The sequence below is a fragment of the Eriocheir sinensis genome, chromosome 20 (genome assembly GCF_024679095.1).
Source record: "Eriocheir sinensis breed Jianghai 21 chromosome 20, ASM2467909v1, whole genome shotgun sequence".
In the NCBI taxonomy this organism is placed as follows: Eukaryota; Metazoa; Arthropoda; class Malacostraca; order Decapoda; family Varunidae; genus Eriocheir; species Eriocheir sinensis.
Genome location: NC_066528.1, coordinates 7409128 through 7431478, shown reverse-complemented (window position 1 = coordinate 7431478; position 22351 = coordinate 7409128). Strand labels below are relative to the sequence as shown.

Below are 22351 nucleotides of genomic sequence, written 5' to 3'. Positions count from 1 at the left end.
TCTAGTCAATATTTCCAAGTTCAGTATCTGTAGGCGCATCTGAAGCATTCATTCATGCTAATATTGAAGCCATGAGTAGGAATGGATCCCTTCCTGAGATAACTGTTAATTGGAACTTGTGACTAAAGTTTGATAATTAATGACTGGTGGTTTAGCATGCCCTTTGTCAGAGTACAGTGCCGCAAGTTCAAAGAGCCTCAACGACAGACTGTCATCATCATGCAAAGGCAAAGGTCTTCCCGTGTCTTATGAATGGGTGTCAGTCCTTATGCAAAAAAAGTTAGGACAGCTTGTGTAATGACATCATCTATTAAATTTTTTTTGGCTGAGCTTGTACAGCAGTTATAATCAAATTTAAATCTAAAAAAGTGAAGGGTGCAAGCAAACTGGCAACCCATTAAGTAGAATGTAAAGTTATAAGAGAAATAATGAATGAAAGTCAACATATCCTCTTTTACCTTAGACAATATCGTCTATCTTGGACCATGCCTTGTTATGTGTGCGGGGCAGGTCCCACTTCATTCCCATGAACACAGGAGTGGGGCATGGCTGTGTCCTTGGCCCATCACTTTTCAACACTTGCATGAGCTGGGTATTAGGCAAAGTTGTATATCAAAGTCATTGTAGAGCATCTTGGCAATACTAAGGTGACTGACTTTGTTTTGCTACTAATGCAGTGATCCGTGTGGGGTCACTGCAAGTTTTGGTGATGGCTCTTAGGGCGTGCATGAGGCAAAGCCCGTGGGACTTCTAATCTCCTGGGCCAAGACCAAGGTACAGGTGTTTGAAGGCTTGCTAGATGAAACAGAAGTCTTTCCCTGTGTGTGGCAAGGACATTGAATTCTTGAAAAAATTCACATTCCTTGGTAATTAACCCTTTCCATCCGTGACGCAGACGTCGGCGTCACAGTATGGAAAGGGTCAAGAGGAAATGGAAGAGGATTAATCCTCTTCTAAACCTCTCAATCCTCCTCTAAATTCCTCTTAATCCTCTTCCACTTCCTCTTAAGAGGTTTAGAAGAGGATTAAGAGGAAATGGAAGAGGATTAAGAGGTTTAGAAGAGGACTAACCCTTTCCATACAGTGACGTCGTCAGACGCCCGTCGGACGCCGACGTCGGCATCGCCAGAGTGAAGGGGTTAAGTGCAGAAAAAAGGCTTGACCTTCAGTATTATGGACTTGCTCAGCATCGGTATATGGCATTGTTGATACCTATGCAGAAGGATAAAAATCTGGATCTTCAAGTCACTTGTGCTCCCTGTCTTACTCTATGGCTGAGAGACATGAACACTGCATAGTGATGAGCAGATTGATTCCTTAGATAATAAATGCCTTTGCAGAATCATGGGATATCACTAAAATGATTCTGTGACGAACTGGTTATTAATCTGTTAGACTGATTTGAGGACTATTACTTGCATAGTCTGTGAATACCAATGGATTATACAGCTATGTGATATGCTACCCAGGAGCTGACCCTGCTCACCAGGTTGTTTCTGCAATAGTAAATCCTGGGTTGATGAGGCCAAATGGATGCTCACAGAGTTTGTGGCTTGAGAAAGCTGCTGGATCCTTCCATGAGGTAAGATGGGCTCGCATGGGGACTTGCCCGGAGAAACCCTTGGGTTTGGTGTCGTAGGGTGGGTGAGGCGATGTCCCCCGTCCCCAGAGCTAGTTATGTTTACCAAAAACAGCCCACTACATACTTGAATTGATTGACTGATTGTAAGATTGGAAAGGTTGGGGCTGAGAGATAACAAATTTGCAGTGTTCAAGGCAGTAATTAATAGAGGATGTTTCCATGGGATAAGGGAGCAACAAGAGGACTTGAAAGGAAGTTAAACAAGACAAGTTGTTTAAAAGATATAATGAAATATAACTTTCCCAATAGATGTATTAATCATTGGAACTGCATGGCAGAGTTTTGTTTAATCGAAAAACATAAACGAGTTTAAAGTCGTTTGTATAATTAACCTTAATGAAGCAGGACCCACAAGCATAGCTCATTTCCTGTAAATCACAACTAGAAAAATATTTGGAAGCATGGACGTTCACAACCAGAATGAAAACAGATGTGAAATCTTCATATGGCAGGATGTGATGAGTAATTATGTATTTTGTGGTGTTTTTAAAAATATACAATTAATATTGGTTCTGGATACCATTATTAGCATAACTATAGTCTGGGATACTAAAAATTAAATGGCAGTGCTCACCTGTCCTCCCTATCCCAGCAGAACAATGAACAACAATAGGTGGTCCCAGGGGGTGGCCTGTCCAAGAGCTTCCATATGCTGCTGTCAGGCGTGCTTGAGACTCCCGCACTTGGCTCAAAAATTCTAGCATAGCCATGGCTGAATCTGGCACACCGTAGTCTGGCCAAGATGTGAACTGCATGTGCTCCACCCTTCTCTCCTCTCCACTCTGTTGATACAGTACCCTAACTTTAGACCGGATTAATATTCAAGGGGTTAGAGTATAAAAATATATGCAACTCTACAAAGTAAACTCTACATAATCCTCATATTAATTACCTGAAATATGACACTATCTGCAGGAAAGCAAAATAAAAAAGTATCTAAAAATTTTTTTGCATCTTTTTTCTTGCAATTTTGTAAGTAATGATACTATAGTGTTTAGTTTTTATTCAAAGATTTTTTGTTCTATGATCTGATAATTTGTGGTTTATTCAAGATAGAAAAATGTACATGTGATGTATTCTTAAATGTGAAGCATAAATTTTAAATTCCCGCTGCAAGTATGGCAGCAGAGTAAACAAGCCTAATGCAGCGGCCTCACTCCTCAGTTGCACGTTGTCCTAAACAGTTATCAGTCTTTGCTATAATTTTCATTGCCCTCCTCCCATGCTTTCAATATGGTCCCCTGGATCTAGTTCAGCCACATCAAAAGCAACTATTAATAGAAAAGATGGGAAAGTCTCCAAAAATTCAAAAACTATTGACAAAAAAGAAAAAGAAAAAAAAGTGCTAGACAAGTTTTAAAGTAGTATTAGTATTTGCAATTTTGGCCATTCACGGGGATGTTAAGAACATAACTCCCATGACAAATAAGGAAACACTGTATTAACTTTTTCTTGTAACATTCTGATATACTTGTAAACAGGCAACTAACTAGTTATGGCTGAGCTCAGATACAACTTTTCAAAACTACTGCAGTTGTGGAGCAACAGTTTCAACAGATGCAGCTTCACCATTAAAAATCTATCATGTATGCCCACTTTTACTGAGACATAGTCCTCACTTCCTGCAGTCCTGATAAATCTCTGTTGCATCCTCCCAAACATATTCTGTTCTTTTATTACTCCTGTTAATATGCTTGCCCACCTATCTTCCCATTATTCTCTACTTATACAAAATACAGTACTGTAAGCCCTCGGTTCAATGGACCCACTTTTAATGGATTTTGGATTTGATGGACAAAGTCAGAGTCAGGAATCCACAAGAATAGTATTTGAACTGACCGTGCCCGGTAACTGCAATAGCATCTGCTAGCCATCTTGCCCTCCTCCCTTTATCTGATCTCCGATTCTTTGGTTACATTAGTTCAAACCATGGTTGCCATATTGGTAGGAATGTACCAGCTTTGGTACTGTCTTAAGTAAATTTGGTATGTCTTTTAAGTCCATCTGATGAAACATTTTCCTCCTTGTGATTCCCATTCAAATGAAGAATGTATTCACACCACAAAAAAATCTTGTGTATTATTCCAGGACGTAATGTAATGGAAAAGAGCTAGGTGTTTGTGAGTGTCGGTAAAGTGTTTAGAGTAACGCATTACAGTATTTAGTAAAGTTGGTGAGAATGGTAGTGGTAGTAGGCATAGTAAGCATGACTGCTGTACTTATACACTATGTAGACAATGTGAAGTAAAACATACACAATAAAAACTATATACCGTATTTTATGGCTTACAAGATGCACCCTAATATTGGAGAAATTTTGAGAGAGAGAGAGAGAGAGAGAGAGAGAGAGAGAGAGAGAGAGAGAGAGAGAGAGAGAGAGAGAGAGAGAGAGAGAGAGAGAGAGAGAGAGAGAGAGAGAGAGAGAGAGAGAGAGAGAGAGAGAGAGAGAGAGAGAGAGAGAGAGAGAGAGAGAGAAAAAAAAAGTCACTCACACAAGAACAGCTTCACCATATCCACGAATTTATGTAACCTTTTCCTAAAACTATCTATTGTCTCAGCACTCACCACAAGTTTGCTGGAGCACTCACCACAAATGTACAACTAGGCAATTTCAACTACCGTTGGTAAATACACACACACTGAAACAGTGGGTCCCCGACATAAACATGGCGGCATGTAGGCTATTGGTTTATTTACATTCATCACTCGTCTGATTTTGTCCATATGGCGATGACATACTAGTTGGTGGTCAGTAAATATACTATACATCTTTCGTTGTCCAAGGGTGGTTTTATTTCCATAAGAGTGCATAGGAGACAACACATCAACACAGCAGATCCAAATGCAGCTGATCCAAAGGCTTGCTGGTCTATGGAAATAATCCACCTGTACCATCAAGATCAAGAGCTGAATGGCTCCCGCCGCTACCAGCCGCACAATAAACAACAGACGTTTGGGTCACGTTTGGGCTTGTGGCTTGGCTCCAGGAAGGTTTATGGTATTGGAAATACTTGTAACAAGTAAGTAATGAGGTTATATCATATAAAAGGCTGAATTAAATAGTTACTTAAGTTAACCTCATAATGTAATGACAACATACAAATTCACGTCCCTATCGGTCGAGCCAGTACGGTGACCGTCCAAGCTCACTTGAGCCTGGACGTTGCTGCCACAATACAACATTCATCTTGGAAGACGCACAAGTATTTTTCATGGTATTATTTAGGAAAAAAGTGCGTCTTGTAAGCCGTAAAATACAGTACTCAGGTTTATTACGTTTGGCGTTATTATTATTACAGCCACCTCTCGATTAACGCAAGTTTAAGTAACGCATTTTTTATTTAACACGAGTTGATATTTAAGGAGATACGTTTAACTAATGCAATATGTTTGATTTAACATCGATGACATCACCGCGCGGAGACGCTGTCCATCTCCTCAGTCTGAAGCTAGCCGGCACTGTGAGTGGAACGCTTCTCTGGAATACGTACACTGCATTTTGACCTCTACTATGGCACCCAAGTGTCCTTCCACCTCCTCACAGGAGGTGGAAGGACGGGGTGAGGAGGGAGAGCAGGGCACCTTTGCAAGATTATCATACTCAGAACATAGTATTTACCGGTTTCTGACGCCTAACTATTGCCAAGAAACATCAGAATCTAACTCTTTTAACGATAACTATAAATTAGTTTCGTTATTGGAGCCCAGAAGACAGTTTGAGGGTAGGAAGTCAGGAAATATAAGTGGCTGAGTACGACAATTTGGCAACGCTGAAGCGGGGTGAGGATTTGATCATTTGGCAGATGACGACCAGTGACGCATCAACAAAGTGATGGTGAGTGTGAGGACGTGTTTTTATTTGTGTCAGTGACTTACAAATGTAATGTAGCAATTCTTTCTTTAGAAAACTTTAACTTAAAGGAGTTATCTTTGTCACCAATAGCATGGGTAGTCAAAGGAAGAGGAAGGGGGCAAGTGTGGCGGAGGTGAAGGGAGCGGCTGGTGACTGGAGTGCGGGGTGAGGAGGGACGGTGGCCGACGCAGATGAAGAACAGATTTAAATAAAATGAGAACGTGTGTTTTTGTTGTTTCCATGACCTACCAATGTATTGATAATGTTTTTTTAAGGTTAGAGTAACAAAATCCCCAAAATAGGCAGACTTTCCCAGTGTCCAGGAACGTAACCCCCCTATTACCATTGTTTCCTATGGGAAAATTATGTTTAAATAATGCAATTTTAAATAACATGACATCTCCAGGAACATAACCCTCGCGTTAATCGAGAGGTGACTGTATTTGTATTTTTAAATTTTCGCCTCTACTAATGGACTTTTGGCATCAACGGACTAAGTTCCCTCCCATTTAGTCCCTAAAACCGAGGGTTTACTGTAGTTATGGTACATCCTTTCATTTAGCCTGCATTAGTTTCACACCCCTTGCCCTCTCAGGCTCACTTAATTTTCTATTTTAGATGCAGACTTTAGTCTGACCCCTACTTATACATAGTTGGAGTTACTTGAATACATTTGGGGAAACCAGAAAACAATCAATGAAGCCTAAATATAATCAGTGAAACCTGAATACAATCAGCCTTAAAGTTACTCCTCACTAACCACATTGTCCACAATTGTGAGGGCAGTAACGGTGTAGTCATGGTAGTTGTAGACATGAGTGTTGGTGATGGTGAAGTGAGAGTGAGTAACACTGGCATCCTGCTCCAGTGGCCAGTATTGCCCACATTTGGTTCGGCCACGCTCCACTGCCCGTGTTGTCATCACCACCACACAAACTTTCTGCTCCCAGATCATCCGCCAGAAGTCACCAAATGTTCCAGGCAGAGGACCTAATTAATGAATAAAAATGGGTTGTAGACAAATATACTTTACATATCCAATGCTATACTTTATTTAGCATTCAAAAGTATCATTTGGCTGTGAACATGCTACACAAAATGATTGGAAATAATGTAATTTTTCTGAAGGCATCTGGCTATATATAATTTTTTGAAACACATATACACTTCATAATTGGTGATGCATGATGTGATAGGTGACAGTAGATCTACCTGAAAAGTGATGGAAATATAATCCAGGGAATAATTATAGTGGAGATGTTTTAGGCTAATGTTATGAAGACTTTGATGTTTTTCATTACTTTTTAAGAACATCATGTTTTTCCCGTTGTCCAAATTTTTCCAGTAACGTGAATAATTAACATTATGCAATCATTCTTACTAACATGACACGGTCAAGTACTTGTAAAAGTTGAAAAATGGTGGCAAACGATACATTAGACAACAGTAATTACCAACATTTGCTCTAAAGTGTGTTCTAGCATTTCTGGAGCACAGTTTACCTACCATGTCTTGCTCATTTTACTTATGGTACGGTAATGTGTGTACAGTTTTTTTTTATGATTTCAGATTCCCTCCCTCCCATCACATTCATCTTTCCCACCTTTGCAAGAGGGCACACCATTCACACTTCAGTCATTGACACACACACTTCTTGCAGCTTTAGAATACAATAGTCAATGGCACTCCACTTTGAGACCATAGCTTTCCAATGTGGGCTTTCATTAAGATTTTTCATAACACATATGCCCAATGCATCCACAACATATAGGTTCTTGTTGACCACTTGACACCAATTCACATGATCCCGGGACATGCAAGCCTCTCTGAGACAGCTATTTTCACAGTCTTCTTTCAGCCTTTTCATGGACTTCTAACAGTTCCTCCACTCTGGATCCATACACCCTTTCAATCATTCTCCTTACATCTATCTTAACTAATGTCCAAATCTTCTTTGGTTTAATGCGCTTATTTTCCCTCATGAGGTTGGATGGGCTATGAGTTTCTCTTAAATCATCTAGGTAAACTGCCTCTTTCTTGCATACTCTTACAACTGTCTCATTTCTCACACCACCTCCTTTCTCACCTGATTCACCCTTCTGACTCCACACGTAGCACAAAGATAGTTAATATTCAAGATTTAATGCCCAGTCTTCTACTGGCCATCACAATATTTTCATGTATCTATTTTTACCATCACTGACACACCTCTCTCTCTCCACATGCACTACACAGGGCACCAAATGTAGTGTGGCAACTAGGCCTGATGAGGGAGCCTCCCGTAACCCACTTGGCCAGTGGGGTACCTCTTTGGCCCACTCAGTAAGGAGTGGCTCTCCCGTCACGCTGGTTGCGGGTTCAATCCCAGGCAGCCGGCGAATACCCTCTCCTTGTCTTAATTAATTTCTCGTGTGTTTCGATACACGTAGAGGACGTGTTGGAGAATAGAATAGTAGAAAAGAGAGAAGTGCACTGCACTTTAACAATGTTATCAATAAAATGGAGGAAGTGCAGATATTCGCTGATGCAAATTTGAAACTGCATGATTTGTGACTGCTTGCAATAGAATTTCAAGTTTGTATTTTCTACTGTGAATGTAATGCACCTCCATGGTGTAGCTGTTAGAACGTCTATAGCCCATCCAAGAAATGAATGTGAATGCTCTCTGCCTGGGAGAAAGTTCTTTTCCTCCTCAGTTTTCTCCTTTCTCAGAAAATAAACAAAATATTAACTAGCCTGTATAGATCTACATTAGTGTGAGGAATATATCCAATAGCAACAAACACCCCCAAAAATTGGATAACGGATTATAGGCTGTTTTAATATAAAGATTTTGAGAATTAACTTGTTGCCGCTGCTCGCTGATTGGTTGTTGTGTTATGACGTCACGCCGGTGGGCCGGGCCAAGGCTGCTCAACTCGCATTCGTATCTACAAACATATTTAGCCTTCCTCAAGAATATATTTTCATATTGCACATATCTGATTTATTGATTTCATATGCCTTTATATATCGGTACCTTGCTTCACCTTAAAAAAAAATCTATTATTAAATCTTTGCCCTTTTGTTTCCCACCAACAATAGGCTACGCTGCATATACCTGTGTTACCACATGCCTCTGCATACACCTCATGCATAGGTATATTAATTTAGATTTTTTTTTTCTTTTTTTTTTTACGTCGCTGCCTGTTGCGCCGGTAGGCATCTTCCTGGTGGGGCCTGATGGTCGGCCCAAGGCTTCTTCCTGGTGGGGCCTGATGGTCGGCCCAAGGCTTCTTCCAGGTGGGGCCTGATGGTCGGCCCAAGGCTTCTTCCAGGTGGGGCCTGATGGTCGGCCCAAGGCTTCTTCCAGGTGGGGCCTGATGGTCTCCAGGTGGGGCCTGATGGTCGGCCCAAGGCTTCTTCCAGGTGGGGCCTGATGGTCGGCCCAAGGCTTCTTCCAGGTGGGGCCTGATGGTCGGCCCAGCCCGTTCTGGCGCAGGCGAGTGTTTATAGTGGCGCCATCTTGCATTGGCTCATGCTGCCCCCCGGAACTCGTTCTTGATTCGCTTGGACGGCTTCCTCTAGAGCCCGGGTTGATGGGTGGTCTTCAGGACAGCATGTGGGTAGTTTTAAGCCACTCGGCGGTGACTGAAAAATCCGAGTGGTAGCGTGGGGATTCGAACCCGCGTCGTCCATCACGCGGTGAATGTGGGCCCAGTACGCTACCACTTTGGCCACCGCCTACCCTAAATATTATTATTGAATATTATTAAGTGAACATCACAGTGCAGGCATACTTACACCATAGTAGATACACATGATATATTAATGTTCTTCACTCCAAACCCAATGTTGCCGAGGGACTTCACTGATCGTCTGCAGTTTGATTCACGTCGACCAGTATTGTCAACCCTTAAAGCGCGGGCTTGTTTTGCCATGCCTGTCCTCCCACGTGGGCATATTTAGGTAAAAACATACCTCACTTCAACCTTTTATATCTTCACTCCTACTTAACTCATGTGACTGAATGAAGTGTCACTGTAAAGTACATACCCTTATCTGTCCTTTGACGTTAAGTTGAAGACTATGTAACCATGATAGAGCGAGTACGGAATACTGAAGTAGGATCACTGAAAGCACATTATTATAGACAGTTTTCCACCCCTAGTGGACTTCCTATCTATGATTTAGTAATAAAAAGCATACCTTTTATACAGTTTAAGTGAAACACACCCAAAAAAACTTATCTTCCAGGCCTTCTTGATGCCCTTGATGGGTGTTGAGGTTGAAGGGCCCCCTTCTCGTGGTTGAAATTCACTGGAAGGTGAGAAGAGGTGGGATGTCTAGCGGACATCTTCTCAAAGCTAGCACAAGGCGTACATTGACCAAATTAGTCAAGGGAGAATGGTTGGGTATTATTTGAAAGAAAACGACATGATCACTCTACTTCAGCACAAACAAATTAAATTTGACGGCGCGCTAACTCAAAAAATGCCTTGTCGACTATTGTCGACACTCGCGGTTTGAGTCCAGGCACCAGCTGTCGACTATTGTCGACACCCGCGCTTTAAGGGTTAAGTAGATTAAGAAGCCTGAGTGCATTGCTATATTAACTTTATAAGCTTGTATAATAGGCTATGTCCTGGCTTTTTTATGACACTGCAGTGTAGTTTAACCCTTTCACGCACCACAACTTGATTTGCACCAAAACAGAATCATCTACATCTGAGCTTTTGACTCGAATCGCATCAAAAAACTTTAAAAAATTTGCCAAAAATAAAGTATCTTTCAGAATCGTGTCAAAGTTTTTTTGAGTCAAAGATCCAAGCTAGACCTATAAAATAAACTAATCGTCAACTCTCTCATGCCATTGGATTTGAAGTAATAATTGCCCGTGGCTTAGTTGCCTCTCAGCAGGCAGCCTGTGAGCGCGGACTGTCGCCCCTTTAAATTGTGTCTGGAGCCTGGTAAGCCTGGATTACAGTCGTCAGACGAAATTGGTTGAATTTATTCTTATTTCTGATGTAAGGTGATCGTGCTGTGATACAATATTTTGTTTTATATTCGCAGGGACCAGTAACTGTTACTATTAGAAAATATTGCTAAGAAATTATCAAGCGAAGAGATTTTGAGACCCATTTGTACAGAGCATGATGGTGATCATAAATTTACATATGGAGGCAAGAAGACGGGGTTGTCAAGATTAAAAAAGGTCAAGGCTGATGAAAGCAATGTTTTTAAATATTACGATGTGATTATTGTGATTCTTATATGTTATATATTAATATATGCTTAATAAAGACCAAAAGTATTCTGGATCTAATTCTTGAGTTATGCCCCTGAAAAGCACAATGCTATCAGATGTGACTTAATTCCATGTGTACAGTCCGTCGTCGATGAACAGTTGGCCCCCCCCAAAACTCAAGGCTGGATCCGCCCTTGATTGTGATTCTCATGGGTGATGATGAAAAAAAATAAAAAAAAAAAAAACTACAGCAGAGTGTTAGGGAGAGAGACTTAGTGGTATTTATTATGATTATTATTGCGTCTGCAGAAGTTTTTCTAGACGCCAAATAGGTGCGCTAATAGCCATGTTTGTTATTATTATCAAAACTCTATTCCAGACAAAACTGACTTCTATTTTGACTGCCTTGACCTGCCTGTTGTGTTTTATTTGCTGCCCCTGAGCTGTTTGTTCTACTGGCGAGAAAAGAATAAATATAAAAATATAGTTTTCCTCCATTTTTTCAATAATTACTGGTCATATGAAAATTCCAATGATAGCGTTGGAATCCTCATAAAACTCCCCTTTTACTGGCATATAAATCATAAAAAGTCGACTTGGGAAGTTTCAAGTTACGAGGTGGTGAACATAAGCATTTATTTATCTTTAATTAATGTTTTTTTGGAGTCGGTAAACCTCGCTATTTATTTGTATTTCTTGATATTTTTTTCTTTCACAAGGCAGAATAATCTCTTCCAAAACCAATGATATATAATAATGCCAGGAAAAAAGAATACTCGTGGCTGAAATTGATAACATGAAAAAAAAATTCGCTGCACGGTCAGGCCATTCCAGGACGCCCCCTAGGGAGCCCCAGACAGATGTCACAGTGGAAAGAGAAACTTATTAAACTTTTGGTGTGTGAACGGGTTAATTGTTAGGTGGGTAACAACAGGGCAAGGGTTTGAAAATTCAGATATGTATTGTCTGTTTTTTTTTTTTAAGTTGAAGCAAGGTACCCATACTATTAATACATATATATAAAGGCATATGAAATTAATAAATCAGATATGTGCAATACGAAAATATATTCTTGAGGCAGGTGAAAATATGTTGGTAGATACGGATGCGAGTGGAGCAGCCTTTGCCCCGCCCATCAGCGAGACATTATAATGCAGGACTCAATCAACGAGCAGCGGGAGTGGTGGCAACAAGTAAATTCTCAAAACCTTTATATTAAAACAGCCGGTAATCCATTATCAGCTTTTTGGGGTGTTTGCAGCTATTGTATATTTTCCTCACACCAATGCAGATTTAAACAGGACAGGCTAGTTGATATTTTTGTTTACTTTACAGGAAAGGAGAAAATTGTGGAGGAAAAGAACTTTCCCCCAAGCAGAGACCATTCACATACATTTCACAGACAGGCTATAGCTATGAATCTGTGGGCCCTGGTGTGACCTCAGCCAAGGCAGCCTGTGCAAAGCTTACCCAGTTCATTCTCCCTTTTGAGTTGGTTGATAAACTGATACATAGAGAAACCTGAGGAAGTAAACTGTGATAACCTGCACATCACGACTGTCCAGTTTTTCTGGGTAATGGGTTCTTGCCCACCACAGGCTTATAAAACAGAGACAGAGATGAGTACCACTGCTATGCATAAATTAGTATATCCACCCATTTTACTCCCCTTTTTATGTTAGACCACCTTGAATTCTAAGGAATTTTTTGGACTTTCAAATGCTATCTTACAACTGACACACAGTACATACCTCCTCATGAATGGCAGTAAGCTACATAATCAAATACACACCTGAAAAAATATTCCTACCTTGAGTGGAAATGAAAGCCCTTTTCTGTTTATATCCATCAACATAGTTAGCATTGATATAATCTGTTGTTCCTTCTTCATCTTCAGCTGCCAGCACTACTCTGGTTCTGTCAAAGCACAGCACATCGGTGTACCGATTTTTTACTTGGTTGCACCTTTTTCTGGAGAAAAAAAGCTTTAGTGAGTGGAGGCAAGTGTCAGAATAAGCTCTCAGAGTAGTAAGACTACAAGAGTATTACAATGTATTAAGACTTTGTTAGTTCTATACAGTGGACCTTCTTTTTAGCATTTTTTTTATTTATAAATTTTCTTGTGGCATGAGACCTAAATCTGGGACACATTTTACACACAACACAATTATCATCCATTTACTATTTATCAAATCTGAGGCACGATGAAAAAAATGTTCCACGAGGCAGTGAGGCAAGTTAGTCATACAAAAAACTAAGAAACAAATGCTGAAAATGTAAAGTAAACAAAATAATATGATAACATGAGTAATATCAGCAAAGATACTAAGGGAGGGAGACTGAGTCTTTCCCGGCCCCTGATTGACTAAGTGCAAGATCAATGCTGCCAATGATTGGGTGTGTGAGCTTCTTGTGACCAAGTCCTTCCTGGCTTCCTCATTGGCTTGGGGCAAGAACAGCACTGCTGCTCATTCACGGCATTGAACTGAAGGTGAGTTCTTCTGGCCCCAGATTGGCTGAGGGAAAGGCTAGTATGACGCAGCAATATTTGAGTGAGTTGCCTACCTCTTGGTTGGAATAAACAGTGGCGAAAAATCTAGTTTTTCAATATTTTTGACATATACAGGGAATAATCAAGGTAATTTTCATCTCTTGATTAATTGATTGATCATATACAACGCTGGTATTGATTTTTGTGCAATGGAAGGAACTCGCAGCTCAAATTCACCTGAAACATTGCTTGGCTTTTCCAGACTTGCATGGGCACCTGGCAGCCCTATATAACAAGTAGTTTGTAGAAGTTTCTTGTTCTCAGAGAATTCCTGCTTCATCATTCTTATATTTTTTTGTCCATAGAGGCCTTTGCTCAATTTTTCCATGTTTTGTATGTTAGTAAATGTATATTTGGTAAAAGGGTTTCTCTTCAGATCGAAAGTCCAAAATCAATAAAACCCACTGAAATAACATCCATGAAATCTGAGTAGCATGAGTTCCTTTGGCACCCATCTCACGTTAAATGGAGGGTACTACATTACTAACGATGAGAATAGTGTCATCAAGACAGGTTTAATATTTAAAGAATGCCATCAAGATAGTAAATTTTATCCTCATATATCCTAATTAGTGTCAGGTCAGAGCAGTTAAGGTAGTGCTCTGCTACTGGTAACATGTAACCCAGTAAGTACAACCAGCCGCATGGTCGGGTAGTCAGCGACTAAACCGCCAACCCCACTGGTTTTACTATGGACCAGTGAGGAGGGTGTGCTGGGCCCCCAAGTGGATTAAAAACAAGACCATGCTAAGGGCAGATGAACTCATGTATATCAGAGTCAATGGCGATCCAGTCCCAGCTAAGGGTGAAGTAATGGGTGGTACACCTCATAGCCCCCTGCTGCCTTGTAGGGTTTGCCTTTTTCCTTCAGGCAAAGGCTAGGGCCACCACTTAAAATAGGTGGTTGGTTTGCAAGGGCATGCACCCGGAAAATCTTCTGCCAAAAACTGAAAATGGCTCGATTTACGTGCCATAAACCGTCCAACCGTTCATGAAGAGTGAAAATGGACGTTAAACGAAATGACGATGATATATCCTAAAGTACATTTAAAGAATATTACCATGAAATTAATTTTTATACTCACATATCCTAACTACAGGTAACTCTCGATTTATGCAAGTACTGTGTCCTTGAAGAGGTCGCGTATATCAAAAACAATGTAAATCAAACAAGAGGTAGGTTTCTATCGAAAAATAAATATTCACTTCATTCTGTGAAAAAAGATATATATATATATATATATATATATATATATATATATATATATATATATATATATATATATATATATATATATATATATATATATATATATATATATATATATATATATATATATATATATATATATATATATATATATATATATATATATATATATATATATATATATCCATATCACCGAGATATCCACTCAGGCACTCAGTCTCAGCTCACTCGTGTGAGGAAGAAATGAGGGACACCATGAGCGACTGGCTAGTATTGGTACTGGTACCAAGCAGCCTGGTATCGTTACCATACTGTATAGCTGGTACCTTTGGTACCAGTACTGGTAACGGTACCTGCCCACCCCTATTGTTGAGTAGTGTGGCAGCTTGGGTACTGTATTGTTGTTCAAGTGGTTAGCGGGAAGAACTGAGCCCAGCTGTGTGGCCGCGGCGCCGTGCGAGTCCAATTGCGTGAGACATCTGGTGGCCACTCCATAAAATATTGTGTGTAAGTGAAAAAAACGTGTAAATCAAACATTTATTTGGATTTTGGACCCCGAGTTATTTAAAAAACGTGTAAACCAAACACGCGTATATCGAGAGTTACCTATATAAATAACAGGCCACATCGTGCCATTGTTTGGTGCAAGAAAAACATGTAATGGCATAACAATGGATTTATTGCATAGCATCCAGAAGCTTGCTGGGACTGGTACGATCTCAGGTTCAGCAATATGATTACCCCACAATGGTCAATACACATGATGGGGCAGCCTTATATTCCTCTCATTTCTATATATGCCCTTTGCCTTTCTTGACAATTAGTGATTACAAGAAATTATTCAAGATGATCTGTGAGAAAATACTTCAGCATTTATTGCCTCAAAAATCAAATCAGGAACCAGAAGGCAGGTAAGAAAAAAAAAAAATAAATAAATAAATAAAAAAATAAATAAATAAATAAATAAATAAAATAAATAAAAATATATATAATAATAATAATAATAATAATAATAATAATAATAATAATAATAATAAAAAAACTTTATTCACCAGCCACAACAACAACAGTGGCTCCATACCTTGAGTTTTCAAAGGTGCCATCAGGGGGACGACTCTTGATCTGTGTGTAGTCATGGTAGAGGCCTTGCCGCCCTTTGTCCCTTAAATGCCGCACAAACTCCTCTAGAGTAAACCCTTGCCCGTCATCACAGTGAAGACTGTCATCGTCACTGAACCCACTGCTGCCACTGCTGGGTGGAGCCAATGGGGAGCCCCGGCCTGTGGAGATTAAAGCATATGGTGTCCCTTTGTGCCCCTCTAATGATTATCTTTTTAAGTCCACAATGCACATTTTCACATTAGTCCCAAAAGGTATTTCCTATAAAACTCCAGAGAACAAACCATCTCAGAAAGCCATATCTCATCCATTCAACCACTCCACAATCCACTCCCTTTGTGGTTACACCCATACCAAAACTCTCATACATAGCTTCATCACTCTATTGTGAGACACCATATGTACCTTTGATACAACTCATTTTCAATACATGTATTTCTAAAATCCAAGTCTATCCCTGATGCAGCGACGGAGTTGGAGGGATAATGCCGTTTCTTATAACATTCTTTACCTCTATGCACACACCTGTTCCTTTCACAACTTCCACCTGATCATCACTTCTCTCTCACCTCTCCATACTCATATGCTTACAAAAAAATTGGTGGTAAGTACTTAAACTCATTCAATTCCTTCATCCTCTCTTCCTCCAACCAGATTTTATACTGTTATGCTCTATGCCCTAAGTGTATGGCTTTAAAAAATCCAGTCTGTTCTCTTGCCCTTTCAAATACCACAACTCTTGCCATCATTCACTATTACCTTTCTCCTTTCACATTTCAACAAATTCATCCAGAATCCTCTCACTTTCTGCCAACAACTCCGTATCATCTGCAAAGAAGCCTCCCACCATGGACTGTGCTTTTTGTTTTCACCCACGGCCCTAACTCCTCAACTCTGGCTCTCATTTTCTCATACAACCATTCATTTAAACATCAAACAGCCATGGTGGCATCACACACCCCTGTCTCACACCCACACCAGCACCAAAACTTTCATTCGGCTTGGTTTGTTTCTGAGGTCATGGTGCATTAATATATACCCTAAATGTATGAAGACTAATGATCATGCTGGGTTAAGGCTGGTAAAGGAATATTAGGTGCCATCTTTAACAACTGTTCCAGGTAAGTCTGCCTGGGTGTGAGACATGACTGGTGGAGAAATCCATACAGCATAAAGTACATACCACTAATTCTGCCTGATTCATGCAGGACATGGCCATTGAGGTGAGCAGTGTCTTGAATCTCTGGTCCTGGAGAAGTCTCTCCTTTCAATACATGAGTTGTATCCTCTTCTTTCCGTTTTCCTTCACTGGCTGTGTCCTCAACTTCTGTGCCATTCAGGCCGGATAATCTGCCATCTTGAGCTTCAACATTTTCCTCAAGGTCATCTTCATCATTACTGTCATGAGAGAAGCTCTTCTCACAACAACTAACTTCATCATCACTGAAGTCACACTGTAATCATAAGGATTATTGTTAAACAGGGATAAATAATTAAACAAAAATTTCTTCAAAGACAATGTCTCAACAACCCTAAGGTCAGTGAGAGCAACTGGTAAGGATTTGGTTCTTGCATGCCTTATCTTACGCTACAGCAATGACAAAAGAACACAACAAACAGAGAGGAAAATGGAACAGTTATGATGCTACAAGGAAGAAAATGACAGCACTGGCGAGGGTGCACACTAAATAAAGAAGGGGGAAAAATGTACTATAGCGAAACCATTTTAGCGAGTCCGTTGAGGTGTTAGCTCCCGCAGGTCCTTTCCTTCCCTCTGCTCTGCCACAGTCCCAACATCTACCTCTTCGTTTCATAAGTATGTTAGTTATGGGTATGAGAGGAAAAACTAGGCGTTGGGACTGTGTGGCAGAGCAGGGAAGAGGAAAGGACCCGCGGGGATGGAGTGTACCTGGATTTGAAAAAGGCATTCGACAGAGTACTGCACAGAAGACTAATTTTGAAAATTAAAAATAAGGGTGGAGTGGGTGATGGACTAATTAAATGGCTGGAGGACTTCCTAGCTAACAGGGAAATGAGGACGATAATCAGGGACAAGGTTTCCAACTGGTGCCCTGTGATGAGTGGGGTCCCACAAGGTTCGGTGTTGGCGACAATAATGTTTGCTGTTTATATAAATGATATGGTGGACGGAGTGACCAGCTATGTGGGATTATTTGCAGGTGATGCAAAGCTATTGAGACGAGTGAATGACGTGAAGGACTGTGAGGCATTGCAGAGGGACCTGGATAAAATATGGGAGTGGAGTGGTACATGGCAGATGGAGTTCAACCTTGGGAAATGTAAAAAAAATAGAGTTTGGTAGGAGTGGAAAAAGATGTGAATATGATTATAAGATGGGAAGTGAGATAATATGAATGGAAGAAATAGACTTGGGAGTGACTGTCTCAGAGAACATGTCACCGGACAAACACATCAACAGGATAACGGGACAAACTATGAATTTGCTGAGGAACATAAGGACGGCATTTGTGTATTTGGACGAGGAGATGATGAAGAAAATAACAGTTACAATGATAAGGCCAAGGTTAGAGTATGCAGCAATGGTCTGGTCTCCTCACAAAAAGAAGAACATAAGAGAGCTGGAAAGAGTGCAGAGAATGGCAACTAAGATGGTACCGGAACTTAGAGATCGGACTTATGAGGGGAGACTCAATAGCATGGGGCTCATAACCCTGGAGAGAAAAAGAGATAGAGGAGACCTGATAGCAATGTACAGGGTGGCGAGCGGAGTGGAGCATTTGGGCTAAGAGGACCTGTGTGTATGGAACGAGAGAGAAACGAGAGGACATGGAAAAAAGTTGAGGGCGACCATGTGTAGGCGAGATGTGAAAAACTTTAGCTTTCCAAACAGAAGCGTTGAGCTATGGAATAGACTGGAGGAGGAGGTGGTTTGTGCAAGAAACATTCATGATTTTAAGGAAAAGTTGGACGAGAGCGGATATGAAGACGGGACAGCGCGAGCGTAGCTCTTTTCCCGTATGTCACAACTAGGCAACAGGGTAAACACACATAGATTAGATGGCGAGAAAGGGAGAGAAGGGTCAAGGAACAGCAAGCTGAAACTTGTTGAAGAGGCACCTCCTCTCTCTCTCTCTCTCTCTTTCTCTCTCACACACACACACACACACACACACTGTAGAGAGGAGGTATAAGGAAGGAAGGAAGGAAGGAAGGAAGGAAGGAAGGAAGAAAGAAAGAACAGACAACGGGATGGATGTGAGGGGGAGGCCGGAGCTTGCCCGTGAACCTCACGCCGCGACACACACACACACACACACACACACACACACTGCAGAGAGGAGATATAAGGAAGGAAGGAAGGAAGGAAGGAAGGAAGAAAGAAAGAAAGAGAGAACAGACAGCGGGATGGATGTGAGGGGGAGGACGAAGCTCACGTGTGAGCCTCACGCCGCGTCTCACACACACACACACACACACACTGCAGAGAGGAGGTATAAGGAAGGAAGGAAGGAAGGAAGAACAGACAACGGGATGGATGTGAGGGGGAGGCCGGAGCTTGTGCGTGAGCCTCACGCAGCGTCCTTGAGCTGAGGGGGTGGTGAGACAATGCACCCACTAGCCTGCTACTTGGCAACTCCAGGAAAAAGAAACTCCACACACACACACACACACACACACACACACACACACATATATATATAATTTCTTTCTCATTATTTTTGTTATTTTCTGTTAGAATTGATTGTTACTGTCAAGTACAAATGCACGCAAAACACACTTACGTTATTACACAATAACAACATTGAGAGTCAAATAAGACACCGTATCATATCCGACCTACATCCTAAAAACAATCGTACAATATCCGGGATGAAATAACTCGTGTGCTGGCTAAAGCAAGCCAGGACGCAGTATACGTGTCCTCGGATATGGTACAGAGCACGCAAGGACGCAGTATACGCGTCCTCATGTTGAAGGGGTTAAAGCAAATTCACATCCTATAATAAATACTCTTTAACTATAATCTATCGATTTTAACTTGAGCCCTCGGGCGCGACTCAGGGATTCCCCACGAGACCGCGCTGGTGCCACATCACTCCATTACTCTCCTCAGAAAGGGTCGCTACCTCTCTCTCTCTCTCTCTCTCTCTCTCTCTCTCGCTATTTTGCATGGCTGTGCAGGGCGCGAGAGTGAGATCTGCTTGAGTTGTCCATTGTGGCGTAACGATGAATGGTGTGGCCTGGCGCCTGTTGCCAAGGTCCGTCAGGCGGCAACGTCGCATGAGCCACGTTGCCAAGTGATATGGAAGGTTTACTGAGTCATTGTCTTTCCGTCTAATCCCAAGCCATTCATAACACCATGCATTTGTATTATGAATATATGTATACTCCATAAATAACGTACAGACTAACGGTGAGGCAGATCACCGTGCGCAGGTCATCGCTAGATCTGTGAACAATGGGGAGTTCCCCGGACCAAGCCACAGGGCTCAAGTTAGAGTCAATGAACTATAACAGATGATTAGAAAGGACAAGAAAATGTATAAAACAGGCAACCCACCTGCTCCACTGAGCTGCTGGGATCCTGATCTCCAAACGGCACCATATTTGGGTTGTTTTCACCAGACTCAACCCGGTCCAACCCCGAATGGAGGGTTGGGGGTGGCGCCGGTTCACACACGGTGGAAGGGTCTCGGTTGGTCATGGAGACCTGGCACTTCAGCAGCCAGGCTTTATGGTCTGTGTAGAGGTCCCCACCCAGCTCCACTGGCATGCACTTCACAGGGATGTGATTAATGAGCTGTAAAAAGAAGGACTAATTCCACATCTAGGCGAGGGTTAGAGGGATGCGTTGTATCCTATGGACATGGATGAAGTGATGAGGCATGAAGAATAACAATGCCTGATATGAGGTGCAAAGATGACAAGGAATGGTAGTAATTCAAGTATCTCAAGCTCAATGTGTCCAAATTATTAAGTTCTTTTGGCAGGATAAGGGGAAGCTCCAGAAGGCATCTCTACCTTGAAGAACAAGTCCTTAGCGGTGCAAAAGGTGGCTTACATTCACCCCACTTGCTTTCACTGTCAACTCTACTGGTTTTGAACACCCAGCCCCTCCATCCTTTGCATGAGTGACACAGAACACTTTCCTAGATTTGCTTTTCACATGGCTTTCACCACACTTCACATATCAGCATAATCTAATTGCTCATCCTTATGGTGTTCATATCTGCTCTCACCACTGACCATTCCATCCCACACCAACTTTATGGTGTTCAGTTTGTTTTGAAACAATGGTCCATGAGCACCATGGCACCTCATAGCATTGTCAAGGATGATTGAGGAGAGTATAGTACATATATGCATGTAAGAGTGTGTTTGTGTGTGAATGTTTTTATCTGATGCCCTCTACTATATTATCATCTGTAAATGTGACCTGTAGTCTACAAAATATTGTGGGCCACTGTTCTAAAATGTACAAAAAATGATGAAAAGTGTACTACAAAGAACTACACTGAGATAGTATTGCAGTTGTGGTTGTTTGGTTACAAAGGTAAGTAAGAGTTGATGGGCAGAAAATGGTAACATCTAAGAAAATTACAACAACAAAACTTATAATACTTTAGAAGTTTTTTTTGAACAGAGGAAGTGAAAAGTTGAATAAAATTCATGAGCTATTAAAATAATCTGATTTCTTAAATTCCATGAACAGGTATAGAATTACTAAGGAACTCAAGTCAACACTCCTGTACCTCAGGCAAGGAAACTGTATACACTCTGTCCCGCAGCTTCTCCCTCACAAACAGCCGCAGCACCTTGAAAGGAGCGCGGAACCAGAGTGGTGCTGTCACGATAAGAACCTTCTTGAGGCGCGCAGGATAACCTCCCTAGAAAAATACAAATGTTATTTTTTGACACATTTTTATAGTATAGTGTAATGGTAGCCTCTAAAAACTTGCTCCCAATTTATCAATGACATACAGAATTGCTTCTGCTGGCATATAACATACCTTCAGCAAAGTGAGAATCTTTTGTGACAATTGGTAATCAAAGTTTTGATAGGCAGATTCAGTCATATCATAAATGAAGACAAGGCCACATCTTTGCGTCTCTGTGGATTCCAAGGCGGCATCCAGCTGGTACACAACTCCCTGTAGTGTGGTCTGCTGTGTGGTGGCTCGAGGGTCATGCAGGCGCGCAGTGAACACAGCAATGGCAGCACCACTCTCGTCTCGGACAGGCTGAGAAAATTATGGCCTTATTTAGATATGTGTCAATAGGAGAGTCAGGTAAGCTTTGAAGACCTATTCTGAAAGGCTGATATAATTTTGAGTGAGAATTAATAGAAACAGGAGAAACATTAATTTTGGTCATGGCCCATTGTAGGCATCAAGCATAAGGTTCAAGATTGGATATTTAAAAAACGAGTTCATCATAGTGATCTGCACCTGGCAGTTTTAAATAAGGCAAATTAATAGAGATGAATGTAGTATTTAGCCCAAAATATTAAAACAGTTGGGTTAATAGCAGAGAAGATGCATCAGAGGTGACACTGGCCACTCATATAACACAACATGCCCTTGGTTCACAAACACCCCTCCTCCTCACACCTAAACAATACCCTGCACAGCAACTTGATGATGGGGACCAATACCAAGACCAAGGCTAATGCCGTCATTTTGGCAAAACTCGGTAGCTCAATTTTGTAATGTTGCACAATGTTGTGTGGCCAAAAGGGTCAACCAAATGCAGGGCTGGGGCGAGGC

At 41.2% G+C, this 22351-nt stretch overlaps 1 protein-coding gene across 16 annotated transcripts in view; it reads right to left on the bottom strand.

The window, feature by feature from the left end:
• LOC127001135 (tyrosine-protein phosphatase non-receptor type 9-like) overlaps positions 1–22351 on the bottom strand; it is a 150172-nt gene that overhangs the window by 5767 nt on the left and 122054 nt on the right. For all 16 annotated transcript variants that reach the window (XM_050865328.1, XM_050865337.1, XM_050865329.1 and 13 more), the window contains 8 exons: positions 21596–21826; positions 21338–21472; positions 20146–20385; positions 16786–17056; positions 15565–15763; positions 12533–12693; positions 6256–6485; positions 2217–2424 (listed from right to left, as the gene is read on the bottom strand). In XM_050865328.1, coding sequence (XP_050721285.1) covers positions 2217–2424; positions 6256–6485; positions 12533–12693; positions 15565–15763; positions 16786–17056; positions 20146–20385; positions 21338–21472; positions 21596–21826 — 1675 coding nt within the window. The remainder of the gene's footprint in view (positions 1–2216; positions 2425–6255; positions 6486–12532; positions 12694–15564; positions 15764–16785; positions 17057–20145; positions 20386–21337; positions 21473–21595; positions 21827–22351) is intronic.